The sequence below is a fragment of the Molossus molossus genome, unplaced genomic scaffold, assembly GCF_014108415.1.
Source record: "Molossus molossus isolate mMolMol1 unplaced genomic scaffold, mMolMol1.p scaffold_m16_p_5, whole genome shotgun sequence".
NCBI lineage: Eukaryota > Metazoa > Chordata > Mammalia > Chiroptera > Molossidae > Molossus > Molossus molossus.
Window position 1 is genome coordinate 37584705 of NW_023425388.1, and position 15368 is coordinate 37600072.

Below are 15368 nucleotides of genomic sequence, written 5' to 3' on the forward strand. Positions count from 1 at the left end.
ACACACACCGTAAGCATTCTCTGTGAAGAGCTAATATAAAAACCACTTCAGAAATGCGCTTCCCCTACACAGTTTTCATACCGACGTACCTCTCTTATCATCAAGGTTCCTTCTCGTGAAATACTGCTGCTGAACGTGTCCGCGTGAGAGGTCTCCAGCCCGTGCGTGCCCACCATGCCCACGTTGTACTGCTCTGAGCCCCTGGGAGCTCCTGTAGGTCTGCGATGGAAAAGAATATTCATGGTAATGTGTGTTTAAGGAATGCCTGTTTCCTCCATGTTAATTTATTTTTTATTATGGTAAGATATACATAACAGAACATTTACTGTTTTAGCCATTTTTAAGTACCCAGTCCACTGGCCTTCAGTACCTTCCACAGTCATTTTTAATGTTGCACTGACGTCTGAACCAGTGTCCAACTTCAGGGGCATCCCCTCGCGACCTGTCCACCTAGCTCTGCACCATCTCCCAGCCCTCCCTCCCCTTCTGTGGCCAGCAGGCACCCTGACCTGCGCTTTTGCACAGGCTGTTCCCCTGCCTGGAAAGCTTTCTCCCACCTGGCTCTTGGCTGGTTACCTCTCATCCATCTGATTTCGTCTTAAAGGATACTTTGCCTGAGAAGCCTTTCTCACCATCTATCTGTCTTATCCCACCAGATCCTCTTCTTTCTCTTTACCACGTTTCCTAAATACTTATCATAATACGTAATTCTTTATCATCTTGGCTGTCTTTTAGCTTTTCCTTGTCTCTCATCAGCACATATGCTCATGAGACAGAGTCCTTGTCTCTTTGCTCATCACTCTATACCCAGCACAGAGTTGAGCACAGAGCAGAAGTGCACAATCAACTGTTTGAAAATGGGTTTTACACTAGTTAAAAGAAATTTCAACTAAGGGCATCGTCAACGAGGCTGTTGAACTTGAACAGTATTCTGTCCTTTCTCAAACCTCTGTAATCACCTACACTGTGGCATATTTGTTTCCAGCGTGTTTCTTGCTCTCGTGTTGAGATATTACGGAGAAGGTAACAGGACCTCAGCGCTGGCCCTGAGAGCGGAGGCTGATGTTTTCTGTGTGTCCTGCTGCGCAGACCATAGCACCAAGGGAGACAGCACCAGCAGGTGCTGCGGCTCAACCGCGGGCTTCCGTTTTCAACGCTGTGCTGACTGCTATCCTACTTCTTCAGCTGCTCTCTTTTAAAGTGGGTTTATTTTTTAATCCTCACCCGAGGATATTTTTCCATTTATCTTCAGACAGAGTGGGAGGGCGAGAGAGAGAGAAACATCGACGTGAGAGGGACACCTGGACTGGTTGCCTCCTGTAGGACCCTGACCAGGGCGGGTATGAACTGCAACCAAGGTATGTGCCCTGGACCAGAACTGAACCTGCAATTCACTGGTCTGCAGGCTGACGTTCTAACCGCTGAGCCAAACCACCCAGGGCTAATGTGGGTTTACAGGAAAGGTATCAACGTTTGTTTCTCTCATTAGGTGGATTAATGACATATTTTACCATTTTGTTCTTTGTTTCTTAAAATCACTTAAAAACATCTCTGGTTTCTTGGACCTTTTCAAAGTCTAAACACTTGATGAAATATTCAATCCAAGAAGCAAGAAACACCCACACTTAGGACATCTCTGGGACAGAGAAGACATCTGTCAAAGATTTTTATCCCAAACAGAAAGGTGAAAAGATGAGTCCAGACGGGGAAAAAAAAAAAAAAAATGCAGAGCAAGACACTTACTTCAAAATGACTGAACCGAAGCAATGAATGAAATGATCTAAATATGGATTAGAACTGATAAGTTTGGGAAGAAATTCCAAACAAGCATTTTCAACATTTCATCCCCAGAAAGGAGCCATTACTAGTATTACAGAGACATGGAAAAAGAAACTGCTGCAACGAACTCCTGCCGGATCGCTGGACCAGAAAGCCAGACTCGTTCTCAGAACTAGGATTTCTTAACTCATGGATTCACGTCGTACCTTGTATTTTTTCTTCTTTTAGCTGCCTTAAATTCTTATTTGGGACAAGACAGTGTAAAACAAAGAAATTAATAGATGAAGCACTAATCAAGAGCCAAAGCCTTCCAGGAAAGGAGTCGCCTTTCTCTATCACTCGGGCGTCGTTTGCCACCACCAGCATGAGAGGGGCAGTGGCCACCTGTGTACCGTCGGGTTCTCTCTCTATTAGAGTCCCACAGGAGTTCAAAGACCAAAGGTATTTTGGTTCCGCTTATTTTTAGTGGTGATGTTCTGATTCTATCCAAACATTTTAATCAGAAATATGTCAATATGAATGAATTTTCGTAAAAAGTAGCTTCTAAAGCTAATTCCATTAAGGCAGTTCCTTGGTTAATTTTCCACATATCTCGGTAAAACTCTTCCCCAATTTTTGCATTTTCATGGTTATTTTACTAAAATTATCACTACTGGTTGGAATTCTTTTCTATGTAAATTTTATAGTAAAGATTTGATATACCAATTTAGTTTTTGTTTGTCCGTATCACCCATCAAAGGCTTCTGTGGGCACTACTTCTACCAAGTCCAATTTTTCTGGATCAGTTTTAAAAGTGTACGTTTTATGAAGAAGCTTTGTCACTTTTTAGTCAACAGCAGGTTTTAGAGTGAGTGCATAGTGTTAGCCATGGCCAGTTTTACCTCTTGCTGAGTTTTTTACAGAGATTATTTTTTCCTTGGGTCAATTTTTATATTTTCAATTTTATGATCCAGAACTGTTTCATCTATGATAAATTTTTGTAGTGAGCAGTTGGGAGCTGTTTTGAGTTTTGTTTTTTAAAAGTTATTTGTACTAGTAATAGTTCTTGTAAAAGATAATCTGTATTTCTTCCTTAGTCATTTTTTTTCTAAAATGGCAAGCAATTCCTCTTAGATAGTTTAAGGTTGTTCTGTTGTGTAGGACTGGTATACTGCATTGTGAATCTTTTATATATATATGCTCATTCTCTGTGTCTCATATTAACTGCCCCCACCATTAACTTTTCTGTTATCATGTAGTCTGATATAAAGCAGCTTCTTTTGGTTACAAATTCTCATAAATTTCTGCATGTTCCAAATCACTTTTCTCCATTTTTTTTTTTTTTTTTTAGAGAGAGAGAGTGTGTGTGTGTATTGAATTTACTGGTTGATAAACTCATATAGGTTTCAGTTGTACAGTTCTACAATACCTCATCTGTATATTGTATTGTGTGTTTACCACCCAAAGTCAGGTCTCCTTCCATCACCATTTATCACCCTTTACCCTCTTCTACCTCCTCCTACACCCCCTGCCCTCTGTCAATCAGCATACTGTTGTAAGGAATTAAGCAAAGAAAAAAGAGAGATTCGTGGACACAGCCCACATTTCTTTTTAAAAGCAAATGCAGTCCACAGTTCATTTTTCAAGGACTGCAGACCATTTTTAAACCATGGAAGAGGACGTCTTGCTGTATCTGTCATTGATCACTCCCCTCTGCCTTCTTGCTCTCCCGCCTTTCGAGAGACAACTTTCCCTGGATGTCCTTTAACCCCTCTGTCCCTGTACGTTTCTCATATGACTCAGAGCTCAGCACTCTGACATGTCAATCTTTATCAACTCCTTAGAAGTTCATTCATTCATTTAGATACTTATTAAAAGTTTATTATGGGATATACATTGTGCTAGATGCGAGAAAAAATATTTTATTTTATTTTATTTTATTTTTTATCTTCACCCGAGGACATTTTTCCATTTTTTGTTCAGGTAGAGTGGTAGGGAGAGAGAGGAACAGAGAGAGAGAGAAACATCGACGTGAAAGGAACACATCGAGTGGCTGCCACCCGCACAACTGACCAGGGCCGGGGACAAACTGCAACCGAGGTACGTGCCCTTAGCGGGAACCGAACCTGGGTCTCTCAGGACCGCAGGCCGACGCTCTAACCGCTGAGCCAAACCGGCCAGGGCGAGAAAAAAATATTTTAAAAGTAAGACATCATCTTCAACTTCTACAGGATTATAATCTAATGGAGGTTGAGAGACTAACAAGGTACATAAAATGATAGGCAAAAGAAAAAATAAGTATTTAGTGATACAGCATTTCTAATTTAGTGACAACGCTAAATAGAGCAGCTAAATAGAGCAGAAGAACAATGTTAATTGGAAATTCTTTCGTCTTCTCCTTTCTGTGTTTTCACAATCCCTCCCTTGTATTGGCTCTTTCTTCTGATCAATAAACATGATAAGGTCTTTCCTCTCATTTCATTAAAATATTTTCCTTGACCATAACCTGCATTTACTGTCTACATTTAAATTTCTCTCTTTTCTTAAAGTTCTTGCAAACTGTGATTTAGTCCTCAGTTGCTTCCTATATTTGACTTCAATGAAACTTGTTAAGTCGTTTCTTAGCTCGCAAATCCAATGATTACTCTTTGATACTTACAGTGTTTGGCCTCTTGCCTGAGTCTGTGGCCCCTAGTCACCCACTCCATCCTTCTCTCTCCTCTAGCTCTTGAGGCAACTTATTCCTGGTTTTCTTTTTGCTCTTTGTTTCCTGTCTGATTCCTTCATGAGGTCCTGGTACCCAGGATTCTGCTTCACTCTGCATAACCTTTGGGAGTGCTCTTATCTACAACCACTTATAACCATCACCCATGTGTGAAATGATCCTAAAATAATACGTCTAATCTTGTTACTCAGAAACTCGCTTATTCAACTTCCTGTTGGACATTTCCAACTGGGTGTCCACAGGTTTGTCCGACTCAACGTGCTGCAGACTCAAACTGTCTTCTTGACTCCTAAACTGATGCTTCCTCCTGCATAACTGACCTCAGTCAGTGCCACCTGGTCATCCACGCTAGACATAGACACTCCATAGTCGTCCTGGACTCTCATCTACCCTCTCACATTCATTTTAGTTCCTGCCAACTCTACCTCCTAAACGTGCCTCAAATATTTTCTATCCTTTCTCTGACTGTCCCACTTAGGTCTGCTTCCTCTGTTATCCGAACAACAGTCTTCTTGATGGTCACTCCATCTCCAGCCCTGTTCCCTCATACCCACTCCTCACAGCCGCCAAAGTGAGCTCTCCAAACTACAAGTCTGACTGTGTCACTTTTCTGCTTTCAACCTTCAGTAGCTCCCCATTAACCACAGGATAAATGTCAAATTTCTTCCTGTGGCTTACAGGCTCTCCATTACCTTGTCCTTGCCTATCTTTCTAGCCTTCATTTTCCACCAACACTTGCCTTCCCTTTCTAACTCTAACAACATGTGATTTCTAGTAGCTTCTTCCACCCATCATACTACCTTGGGTGACTCTATCTTCTCATTTGCAAGATTCATTTATATTCTCTGCCTCTTCTTAGGTAACTCATTTTTTAAACTGCAGTTCAGAATCCCAACCCCAGGCCAGCCCCACCACGATGGTTTAGGTGACTCTTTATTCTGCTTCCACATTACCCCGTACATCTCTAGCAATCCACTCAGTACACAGTCCTGCAATGATCAGATCTCATCAACGTTGGTATCTTCAGTGCCAAGCATTGTGTCTGGCATGCAGGTAGATTTAGTGGATTTTTAATAAATAACTGAAGGTCTTGTGCCAAAGGTTTTGTTTAATGATGCTATAAAGACTTCATTTATTGTCAAAATATAGGTCTTCTATGAACTGATATGCAGTAGCTTATAAGGATAGCTATTAGCAGGTTTAAAATGTCCTGAGCAACAAATACTGAGTTTTGTCTTTAAAAATTTTTTAAAGTAACTTTGGCATTGAGTTTACTTTTTTATATAGAATGTGCCAAAACAAATGTGTTATAATTAGGTTAGTATTGCAGGATAACAAAAAAATCTGTTAATTTAAGTCATAGAAATATATAGCATAAAAAGTGACTCTTAATGTATGCAAATTAAAAAGTTATTTAGGAGGTTGGAGGGTTCCAGGAAAGAATGTACACTGTGCCAAGAGACTTCAACTGTATTATAAATGCATTAAAAAATCTTAATGAGGGGAGATGGGGAAAGATGTTAGTATCTTTGGACATGAACTGAGCCATTCATCTGATAAAGTTTTCCCCATGGGGTACAGGTTAACCGTTCTGATACCGCTCTATGTATATACTGGAAGTGAAGAATTAAGTAAATAGTTGGCTATTGTGAAAATCAGGTTTCTCACCGTTGGAATTTACAGATAAGGAAAGGGAGGGAGATAGGATGATTCATGGTATAATGATCAGAGTTGGATATATCAGGATAAAGTCATAGCTTAATACAGATGAAGATGGCTATACATATATAGTCATGCACTGCATAATGAATGACATTTTGGTCAACAGTGGACCACATATACCATGGTGGTTCCACAAGATTATAATGCACTGAAAAAATCCTATCACCTGGTGACGTCATAGCCACTGTAATGTTGTTGCAATAACATATTCCTCATATGTTTGTGGTGATGCTGGTGTAAGGAAACCTACTGCACTGCCAGACATTTGAAAGTATAGCACAGCCCTGGTCTGTGTGGCTCAGTTGGTTGGAGTATTGTCCTGTGTACCAAAAGGTGGCAGGTTTGATCCCTGGTTGGGGCAAATACCCAGGCTGCAGGCTCAATTCCCTGCTTGGGGCACATGCAGGAGGCAATCGATTGATGTTTCTCTTTCTCTTCCCCTCTCTCTAAAAATCAATAAAAAATAATTTTAAAAAAGTATAGCAAATACAATTGTGTGTGGTACATAATACTTGATAATGATAAAAATAATTGTTACTGGTTCATGTATTCACAACATAATTTTTTAAATCACTATTGTAGAGTGTATTCTTTTTATTTATAAAAAGGAAAAGTTTGCTGTAAAATAGTATGCCGAGTTATGCTGGTAAGAGCCTCACACTTCTTTTGATTGCATCATTTTCTCTTGTACTTGATTTGGCCTTGTGTTGTTTGGTACAGTAACATGCTGTACAGCTTTGTGCCTACAGCAACAGGTTATGCCATGAAGCCTAGGTGTGCAGTAGGCTATTCCTACTTTTGGGTAAGTGCACGGTATGAAGTTCACATAACAAATCACTTAATGATGCATTTCCCCATTGTTAAACAGCGCATGACAGTATATAGAAATATTTATAGGTGTGTGTACATACATGGGTTAATATACATACATATGTTTCCTTGCTTTGTCAGTTGAGAGGACTTAAAATAAGTGATACCCCAGCAGCAGTGAGCACACCTAGTGCCTAAATCTTGGTTTCTAATATCATTCTTTAATAAAAGAAAGCAGGACTCCTAGGAGAAATACTTGAAATCAGAACTGGAACAGGAAACATACAAGAGGAGCCTGGAGAATCTTATAGTGTCAGAAACTAAGAAAGGGCTTGATGGGGGATGTCAGTCAAAGGGACACAAGAGCTTCCAATGGTCAAAGCTGGGACAATTTGAGCCACCAAACAGAGAAGGATTGACTCATAATCCAAAGTATAAAATAAATATCCATGAGTCTATACTGACATAAATGATTAAATAAATTAATGAATGGAGAGGAGGATACCAATCTCCTGTGCAGAAGAATTCAAAATCTATTACGGCGGATGTTCCGCCCTACAAGAGGGCAGCACACTGCTCCTTCAGTGCAGCTGTGCACAGTGGCTTCCTTCCAAAGAGCACAGTGTGGGGAGGAAGGAAAGTCACCGTACAGAGGGAAACCTGGAGGATCATTACCTCAGTCACGACCTAGGTCAACGCCAATAGACACAGTCATGTTGACAGTATGTACCCTTGATATGATGTGATAAAAATGACACAGTACCTCTGTTATCTTCCTCCCCCAAACCATAGCCTTAGTCTAATCACGGGAACATCATCAGACTAATTCCAATAGAGGGGCATTGTCTAACATGACTCATCAGTCCTCCACAAAACTGCCAAGTTCGTCACTAACAAGGGGAGTCTGAGAAATTTCACAGCCAAGAGCAGTCTCAGGAGACATGCCAACTAAACAACTAAGGGAAGTGTGGTATCCTCGATGGGATTCTGGAACAGAAAACGGTTATTTGGTAAAAAGTAAAAAAATCTGAATAAACTATGGACTTCAGTTATTGTATCAATATTGATTCATTAATTATAACACATGTACTGCAGAAATGTTTTATGCTAATAACAGGAAAAACTGTGCAGGGGGTTGGGGGAGTAACATGGGAGCTCTACTATTTGCTTAACTTTTCTGTAAATCTAAAACTTTTGGGAAAATACTTATTAATAATAAAAGAGTTTTAAAAAGGCAATGATTTCAATAACTAAGGCTAAAACAATATAATATTTTATAGTTAAATAATCCTCTGTTGCAAAAAATTATTTTTCTGATATACAGTCTGGGTAGAAAACACTGGTTGTCCAAATTCCTGCAAAGACTGTAAAAAACGAAACACACAGATTAGAAGAAAACTATAGGAAATTTACTGTAATTAGGCCACAGATTTGGAACAATTTCCTCTAATAGGATTTGTCAACAGTGTTCCTGCAGGTATTGATTTAATTCAATTCAATACACATTTATTGAACACCTGCTACATGAAAGGCCCTTGGTAAATATGAAAGCTGAAGGAAACACAGTTTCTGAAACTAAAGAGGTTAGCATCCTGAAGAGCATTAAAACATAACACAGGCCCTGGCCGGTTTGGCTCAGCGGTTGGAGCGTCAGCCTGCGATCCAGAGAGACCCGGGTTCAGTTCCTGCTAGGGGCATATGCCTCGGTTGTGGTTTGTTCCTGGCCCTGGTTGGGTCGTGCGGGTGGCGGCCAGTCGATGTGTCCCTTTCACGTCGATGTTTCTCTCTTTCTCTCCCCCTCCCACTCTATCTGAACAAAATATGGAAGAATGTCCTCGGGTGAGGATTAAAAAAAAAACAACCAAAAAACATAACACAGGGCATTTGTAAGGAGTAATGAGCTTATGCTGGGGCAATCATGGGCCCCAGAGACAGAAAGAGTTGTAAGGCAGTAGGGAAACAGCATGACCCGACCCCGCTTCCACACACGGGCAGGACCAGAGCTGAACAATGGATGACAGAGCAGACGAATTATCAGGCCCAGGGAGCATTACCATTGCCCAGATGGACCATGGGGTCAGGACCATGGCTTTCTAGTGAGAATAGAAGGGAGGGAACACAAAGCTATGTGGCTTTCATTCTCCAGAGTGCTTTTTGAGAGGCTGTATAAAATTCAGCCACTATAGTACAGCAGATGTCTCTACTGATCTAGCCCGTGCCTCGCATGTACTGTTCTGATACAAAGGATGCCTCTGACTTACTTGATATGATGCAAGTCAGCATACATGCCTTTCCTTCCATTCTCCTATGCTATAAAGCTTTTTAGTGTTTCCCGATGATAAGAATAGCACATGCTCATCATACAATTGGGGATACACTCATAAAATAAAAGGCCCTCAGAGTTTATAATCTAGAGGTGATCCCTATTATAATTTTGTTCTATTTCTATGCATGAGCCACTGGAAAATAGTGCAGTCGATTAGTTGGGGAATATAATCTTAGTTATGTGTACTCTTATAGGTTATGCCTGATGCTACAAATATGAAACCGGCACTGCACACAGAAAAAGGTGTTGCTTTGCACAACAGGACCTGCAGCTGCTTGTCTCAAAGCTGGGCTCCCTTTCTGAGAAGCTGTTCTGCATACACTTTATGGTAGTGACCTGTGTTGCAGTATATTTTTATTTTTGTTCTAAAACTATATAGCGCATAGAAAATGAAAGTGGTAAGAATGTATACAAGAAGCACTCTAATTCTAAAATACCCTATTCCTAAAGAAACAATTGTTTTATAATGTATTTTTTAACATTTGACGTTTCTTAGACATACAACTATGATGCTGTAGCAGAATAGAATGTATATATTTTATACTCACAAAATATGTGTATATTTACCAAATTGGAATATATATACACATTTATACCCTGCTTCTTCTCTGCGTATGTCTTGTTTACAATGAAATAATTTAAATATTCTCTGTGGAAGATCATTTCAAACTGTCTAAAATTTACTAATTCTTCAAAAGCCACGTCAGGTTTTGCTTCCACCCTAAGCATTCAAGGATACAGTCGGCCCTTGTCTATCGTGGTTAATCAGTTCCAGACTTGACCACGATAAATGAATGTCTGTGAAGTAGGATTCTTTTTTTTTTAATCCTCACCCGAGGACATTTTTTTCCATATTTTGTTCAGATAGAGTGGGAGGGAGAGAGAAGAAGAGAGAGAGAGAGAAACATCAACACATCAAGTGGCTGCCACCCGCACGACCAACCAGGGCCGGGGACAAACTGCAACCGAGGTACGTGCCCTTAGCGGGAACCAAACCCGGGTCTCTCAGGACCGCAGACCGAGCTCTAACCACTAAGCCAAACTGGCCAGGGCCGAAGTAGGATTCTTGATTTATACACAGTCGTCGCTGGCCACTTTGCGCTTTGACTTTTGTGGCTTCACTCTGTCCCTGTTTTTCCAAATACTATAAAACGGCGATGGAGTGAAGATGCGAAAGTCAAAGCGCGAGGTGGCGAGGGACGACTGTAGTCCATATGATTTCTCAGGTTTATAGCAATAGATCCCCTGAATTGTTTAACCTGTTTATAGCCTGTTTTCTTTCCAGATCATCTTGCTGAAATGATGTCTCTCAAACATAGCCCCCATCATGTCACTCAGAACACCTTCAACGTTCCCCAGGAGCTACACGATCAGTGCACACTTCTTGTTCTGGCCTCATCAGCCCAGACTTCCCCCTTCAGACACCCTACATAAACCAAACTCAATCCTTTGGGCCTTCACGTCAACTGCCATCCCTAATTCTAATATTTTTCCATGTTCTTTTCTGTCTTGATGACAGTTATATATGTACTTGTCTTTCCTCTGGACTAGGCTATCGACCCTTTCAACTGGACTTGCAATTTCAGTTTAGCGGAATTAAATGTAAACCAGTCACTGAAGACCAACTCTATTCCAGATGCCATGCAAGGTGTTAAGAGTAGAGAGATCCGTCCTCATGCTCGGGGGTCTCACAGCCCAGAGAGGGAGGCACCATGTAATAAACATCCCAATTTGAAGCACTATGTGAAACTACAGGAATACACTCGAGATACAGTGGCAGTACAGAGGGGACGGGCCCAACTTGTGTTGGCTGGGCCGTGCGTAGGTCATTTCTAAAGGGACAGGAGAAAGCCAGACAGCAGAGCAGAAGTGCAGCATGGTCTACTCAGGCAATTTTAGAAAGGTGGGTATTTCTGTAGTAGGGGAAGAGATGAATTTACCTTTACAGGTAGGAGGTGACACTGTTAACAGCCTTGCAAAATAGGACCAGAGGCTTACAAACCAAAGGTGCTTTAATATCCCTTCCAAGGCTGTCTTTGGTTATTCTATCAAATATTTATTTTACTCTGAAATTTTCTACGTATAGTTTTGTCTCTTTCCAACTAGAATATACACTTTTGGAAGGCGGAATTCAGGTATGCGCTTTTTAAAAAATAAATATTCTTTTAAATTGATTTTTAGAGAGAGAGGAAGGGAGAAAGGGAGAAACATTGATGTGAAAGTGAGACATGGATCAGCTGCTTCTTGCATGCCCCCTACTGGGGATCAAGCCCACAACCCAGGCATGTGCCCTGACTGGGAATTGAACTGGAAAACTTTTGGTTCATGGGACAACACCCAGCCCTCAGTATGGTGTGTAACACATAGTGAAAGTTTTACCAACCTTTCAAATTTATCATCTACCTTCATCCTTACAGATGCACACTCAGTGTTTAAAGGAAATTAAAAACATCTGTTAGAAGAATTAACCAACGCTGAGTCAAGACAAAAACTGAGAGGACCAGCATATTTTGCAGAGGTGTTCTGGATTAGTGATTTTGCCTCTTAAACAATTTTACTTGCTGTTAAAAAAGCAACTCAATAAAATTTGTTTCAAAATGTCATATTTTAGCATATTTATGGCTATTAATAACTGGGTAATCAACGATAAAATAACAAGAATGAATTTTCAGTTATGGTAATTGGCTTTGCCTCTCAGAATTGTGTGTATGCAATGATTGTTAATTAAATGAATGACATTCCCTGCAGCCTGGCCAGCCCTGTGTCTCCAATCTCTGCTGGAGAGGACTGTAATCTATGGCCTGAAATGGCACCTTCTCCACAGGGAGTGAGTGTGGTGTGATGATTAATAGTAGTAGCTGAACCAAAGAATTGGAGGTGAATGAGGAGTAAAGTTGGAAAAATCAGCATCACTCTATCCAAGTTACAGTAAACAAGAGCAACAGCTCCTATGTTTCTCTGGGGAGATGAGAGGTGTCTGTGAGTGAGGTTGTATGAATGTCTGTTGGAACTGGGGAAGCAAATAGGAAAGAGGAGGGATTCTCTCATAGGAACTAGTCTGATGATAAAAAGAAAGAGTGAGCTCCCCTCCACTTAAAAAAAAAAAAAGAAGTAAAGGGCATAAGTACTAAGGGAATTATAGGTAGGTATAAATACAGATATAAATATGCAAAAAGAAGACTGCAAAAAGACTGATGGAATGTATGTGGCAAAGTCACAGGCCACAAAAAAGATCAAATACAAGAGAGAATAAAGAAGATTAAATAGAGAATCATGAGAGATAGATTAAAGTCAATCACTCAGAAATTTCCTTCAGGAAGAATACTACAGGACATTGTAAAAAGAAATAGAGGAAGATATAAAAACGTGGATGCACATACCTTGTTCATGGATTGGAATAATTAACATCATTAAAATGTCCATATTACCCAAAGCAATCTATAGATTCAATGCAATCCCCATCAAAATACCAACAACATATTTCACAGAGCTAGAACAAATACTTTGAAAGTTCATATGGTACCAAAAAAGACCCTGAATAGTCACAGCAATCTTGAAAAAGAAGGACAAAGTAGTTGGGATCACAATACCAAATATCAGGTTATACTACAAAGCTACTGTAATCAAAACAGCCTGGTACTGGCACAAGAACAGGCATACAGACCAGTGGAACAGAACAGAGAACCCAGAAATGGACCCAAGACATTATGCTCAGTTAATATTTGACAAAGGAGGTAAGAGCATACAATGGAGTAAAGACAGCCTCTTTAATAAATGGTGTTGGGACAAATGGACAGCTACATGCAAAAAAATGAAACTAGACCGTCAACTTACACCATACACAAGAACAACCTCAAAATAGATAAAAGACTTAAATGTGACTCATGAATCCATAGAAATCCTAGGCAACAAATGTAGGCAACAAAATTTCAGACATCATATGCAGCAGAATTTTCACTGATACTATACCTAAGGCAACAGAAACAAAGGAGAAAATGAACACATGGGACTACATCAAACTAAAAAGCTTCTGCACAGCAAAAGAAATAATCACCAAAATGGAAAGGCAACCCACTCTATGGGAGAGCATAATTACTAATGATATATCAGATAATGGGTTAATTTCCAAAATATATAGAGTACTCATACAACTCAACAAAAGGAAGACAAAAAACCCAATAAAAAAATGGGCAGAGGACCTGAATAGACACCTCTCCAAACAGGACATACAAATGGCCAAGAGACATATGAAGAAATGCTCAACATCACTAATCATCAGAGAGATGCAAAATAAAACAACTATGAGGTATCACCTCACACCTCTCAGAATAGCTGCCATCAACAAATTATCAAACAACAAGTGTTGGCGAGGGTGTGGAGAAAAGGGTACTCTAGTACACTGCTGGTGGGAATGTAGACTGGTGCAGCCACTATGGGAAACAATATGGTGTTACCTCAAAAAATTAAAAATTGAATTGCCATTTGACCCAGTGATCCCACTTCTAGGAATATACCCTAAGAACCCTGAAACACCAATCAGAAAGAATATATGTACCGCCATGTTCATAGCAGCACTATTTACAATAGCTAAGATCTGGCAACAGCCCAAGTGTCCATCAATAGATGAGTGGATAAAAAAGCAGTGGTACATATACACAATGGAGTACAAGCAGCTGTAAGAAAGAAAGATCTTTTATCCTTTGAGACGACATGGAGGGACCTGGAAAGTATTATCCTAAGCGAAACAAGCCAAGCAGAGAAAGACAAATATCACATGATCTCACTTATTTGTGGAATATAATGAACATAACAGTCTGAGGAATTGGGTAGACCCAGAGATGTGGAAGTAGGGTACAGACTGACAACCCTCAGAAGAGGGGGTGGTGGGGGGAGGGAAGAGATAAACCATAGAACGTATATGCATGTACGCATAACCGATGGACATGAACAACAAAGCTGGGTATGTGGTGGAGGGGATGGGGAGGAGGGTGTCAATGGGGAAAAAAGGAGAGACATCTGTAACAAAAAATAAATTAATAAAAAAATATAAAAAAAAAAAAAAGAAAAGAAATTTCCTTCAGGATTATCTGACTCCTTATTCTTTTTTGGGATGTTACCCACACTCCATGTGTATTCCTCCTTATTTACTGGTGATGGTGGTGATGGAGTATGTCTCAGGTTGTTAATTTTAACCCTGAAATGTCATTGCCCATAATTTCACTCTTTCAGTTCCAGGGGGACAGGTATGTGTCAACAGTCTGCCTGTCAATATCATTTGCCCTGAAAATGACACGGACCAAGAAAGCATCACCAAAGAGACAATCCAGCAAAAGTATTTGGATAAAGCATGTGCAGTCCTAGAAACACTGTGTACTCGAAGCAACCATGCCTTTGAAGACTGATAGTCACAGAACTATGCATGGTCTAGTAAAAATTCAAATCCCAAAAGTCAGCTGATCTTGCCAGAAACTCATAAACAGTCTTATATTTAATTCATATTTCTTGTTCTTTTGTTTTGGAGACCTATGCCCCCGGCCTAAATTTAAAAAGCTGTGCTCTTACATCAGTCTGGGTATGTCGCTGACCGCCACTGTCCCATCATGGGTCTCGCTCTCTCCATCTTCCTCTTCTTCATCACTACTTTCCGACTCCTCACTGGAGGAGGAGTAATCAGTCACTTTCTTCAGTGGGCGGTTTGTTTCTTCAATCCGGAGTTCTCGTAATTCTTTGGCTAATGCCGTTAAGTCCTACAAAAGGAAAGTTTGTTCAGCATGTATGAATTGTAGATATGACCAAAGTGACATCTCTCAGCAAATCAGTACTCTAGCATAAGCAACAAGAAATAAAGCTCTATCTAGAATTGTTACAAACATAGTTACTGCATGGAACTAAGAAAACAATGTTTGTAGCGTATAGAAACTAGAAAAGATGAAATCAATTTAAACTTTGTTCAAAACCAATTGCTAGACTGAGACTGTTCAGTTCTGAATACACATGTGTATATATGTGTATATGTGTTGTGTGTGG

General features: G+C 40.1%; 1 protein-coding gene across 9 annotated transcripts in view; it reads right to left on the minus strand.

Moving 5' to 3' along the window:
• The window catches only part of TNIK (TRAF2 and NCK interacting kinase), a 360673-nt gene that overhangs the window by 26713 nt on the left and 318592 nt on the right, over positions 1-15368 (minus strand). For all 9 annotated transcript variants that reach the window (XM_036242368.1, XM_036242367.1, XM_036242362.1 and 6 more), the window contains 2 exons: positions 14904-15088; positions 90-219 (listed from right to left, as the gene is read on the minus strand). In XM_036242368.1, the coding sequence (XP_036098261.1) occupies positions 90-219; positions 14904-15088 (315 nt within the window). The remainder of the gene's footprint in view (positions 1-89; positions 220-14903; positions 15089-15368) is intronic.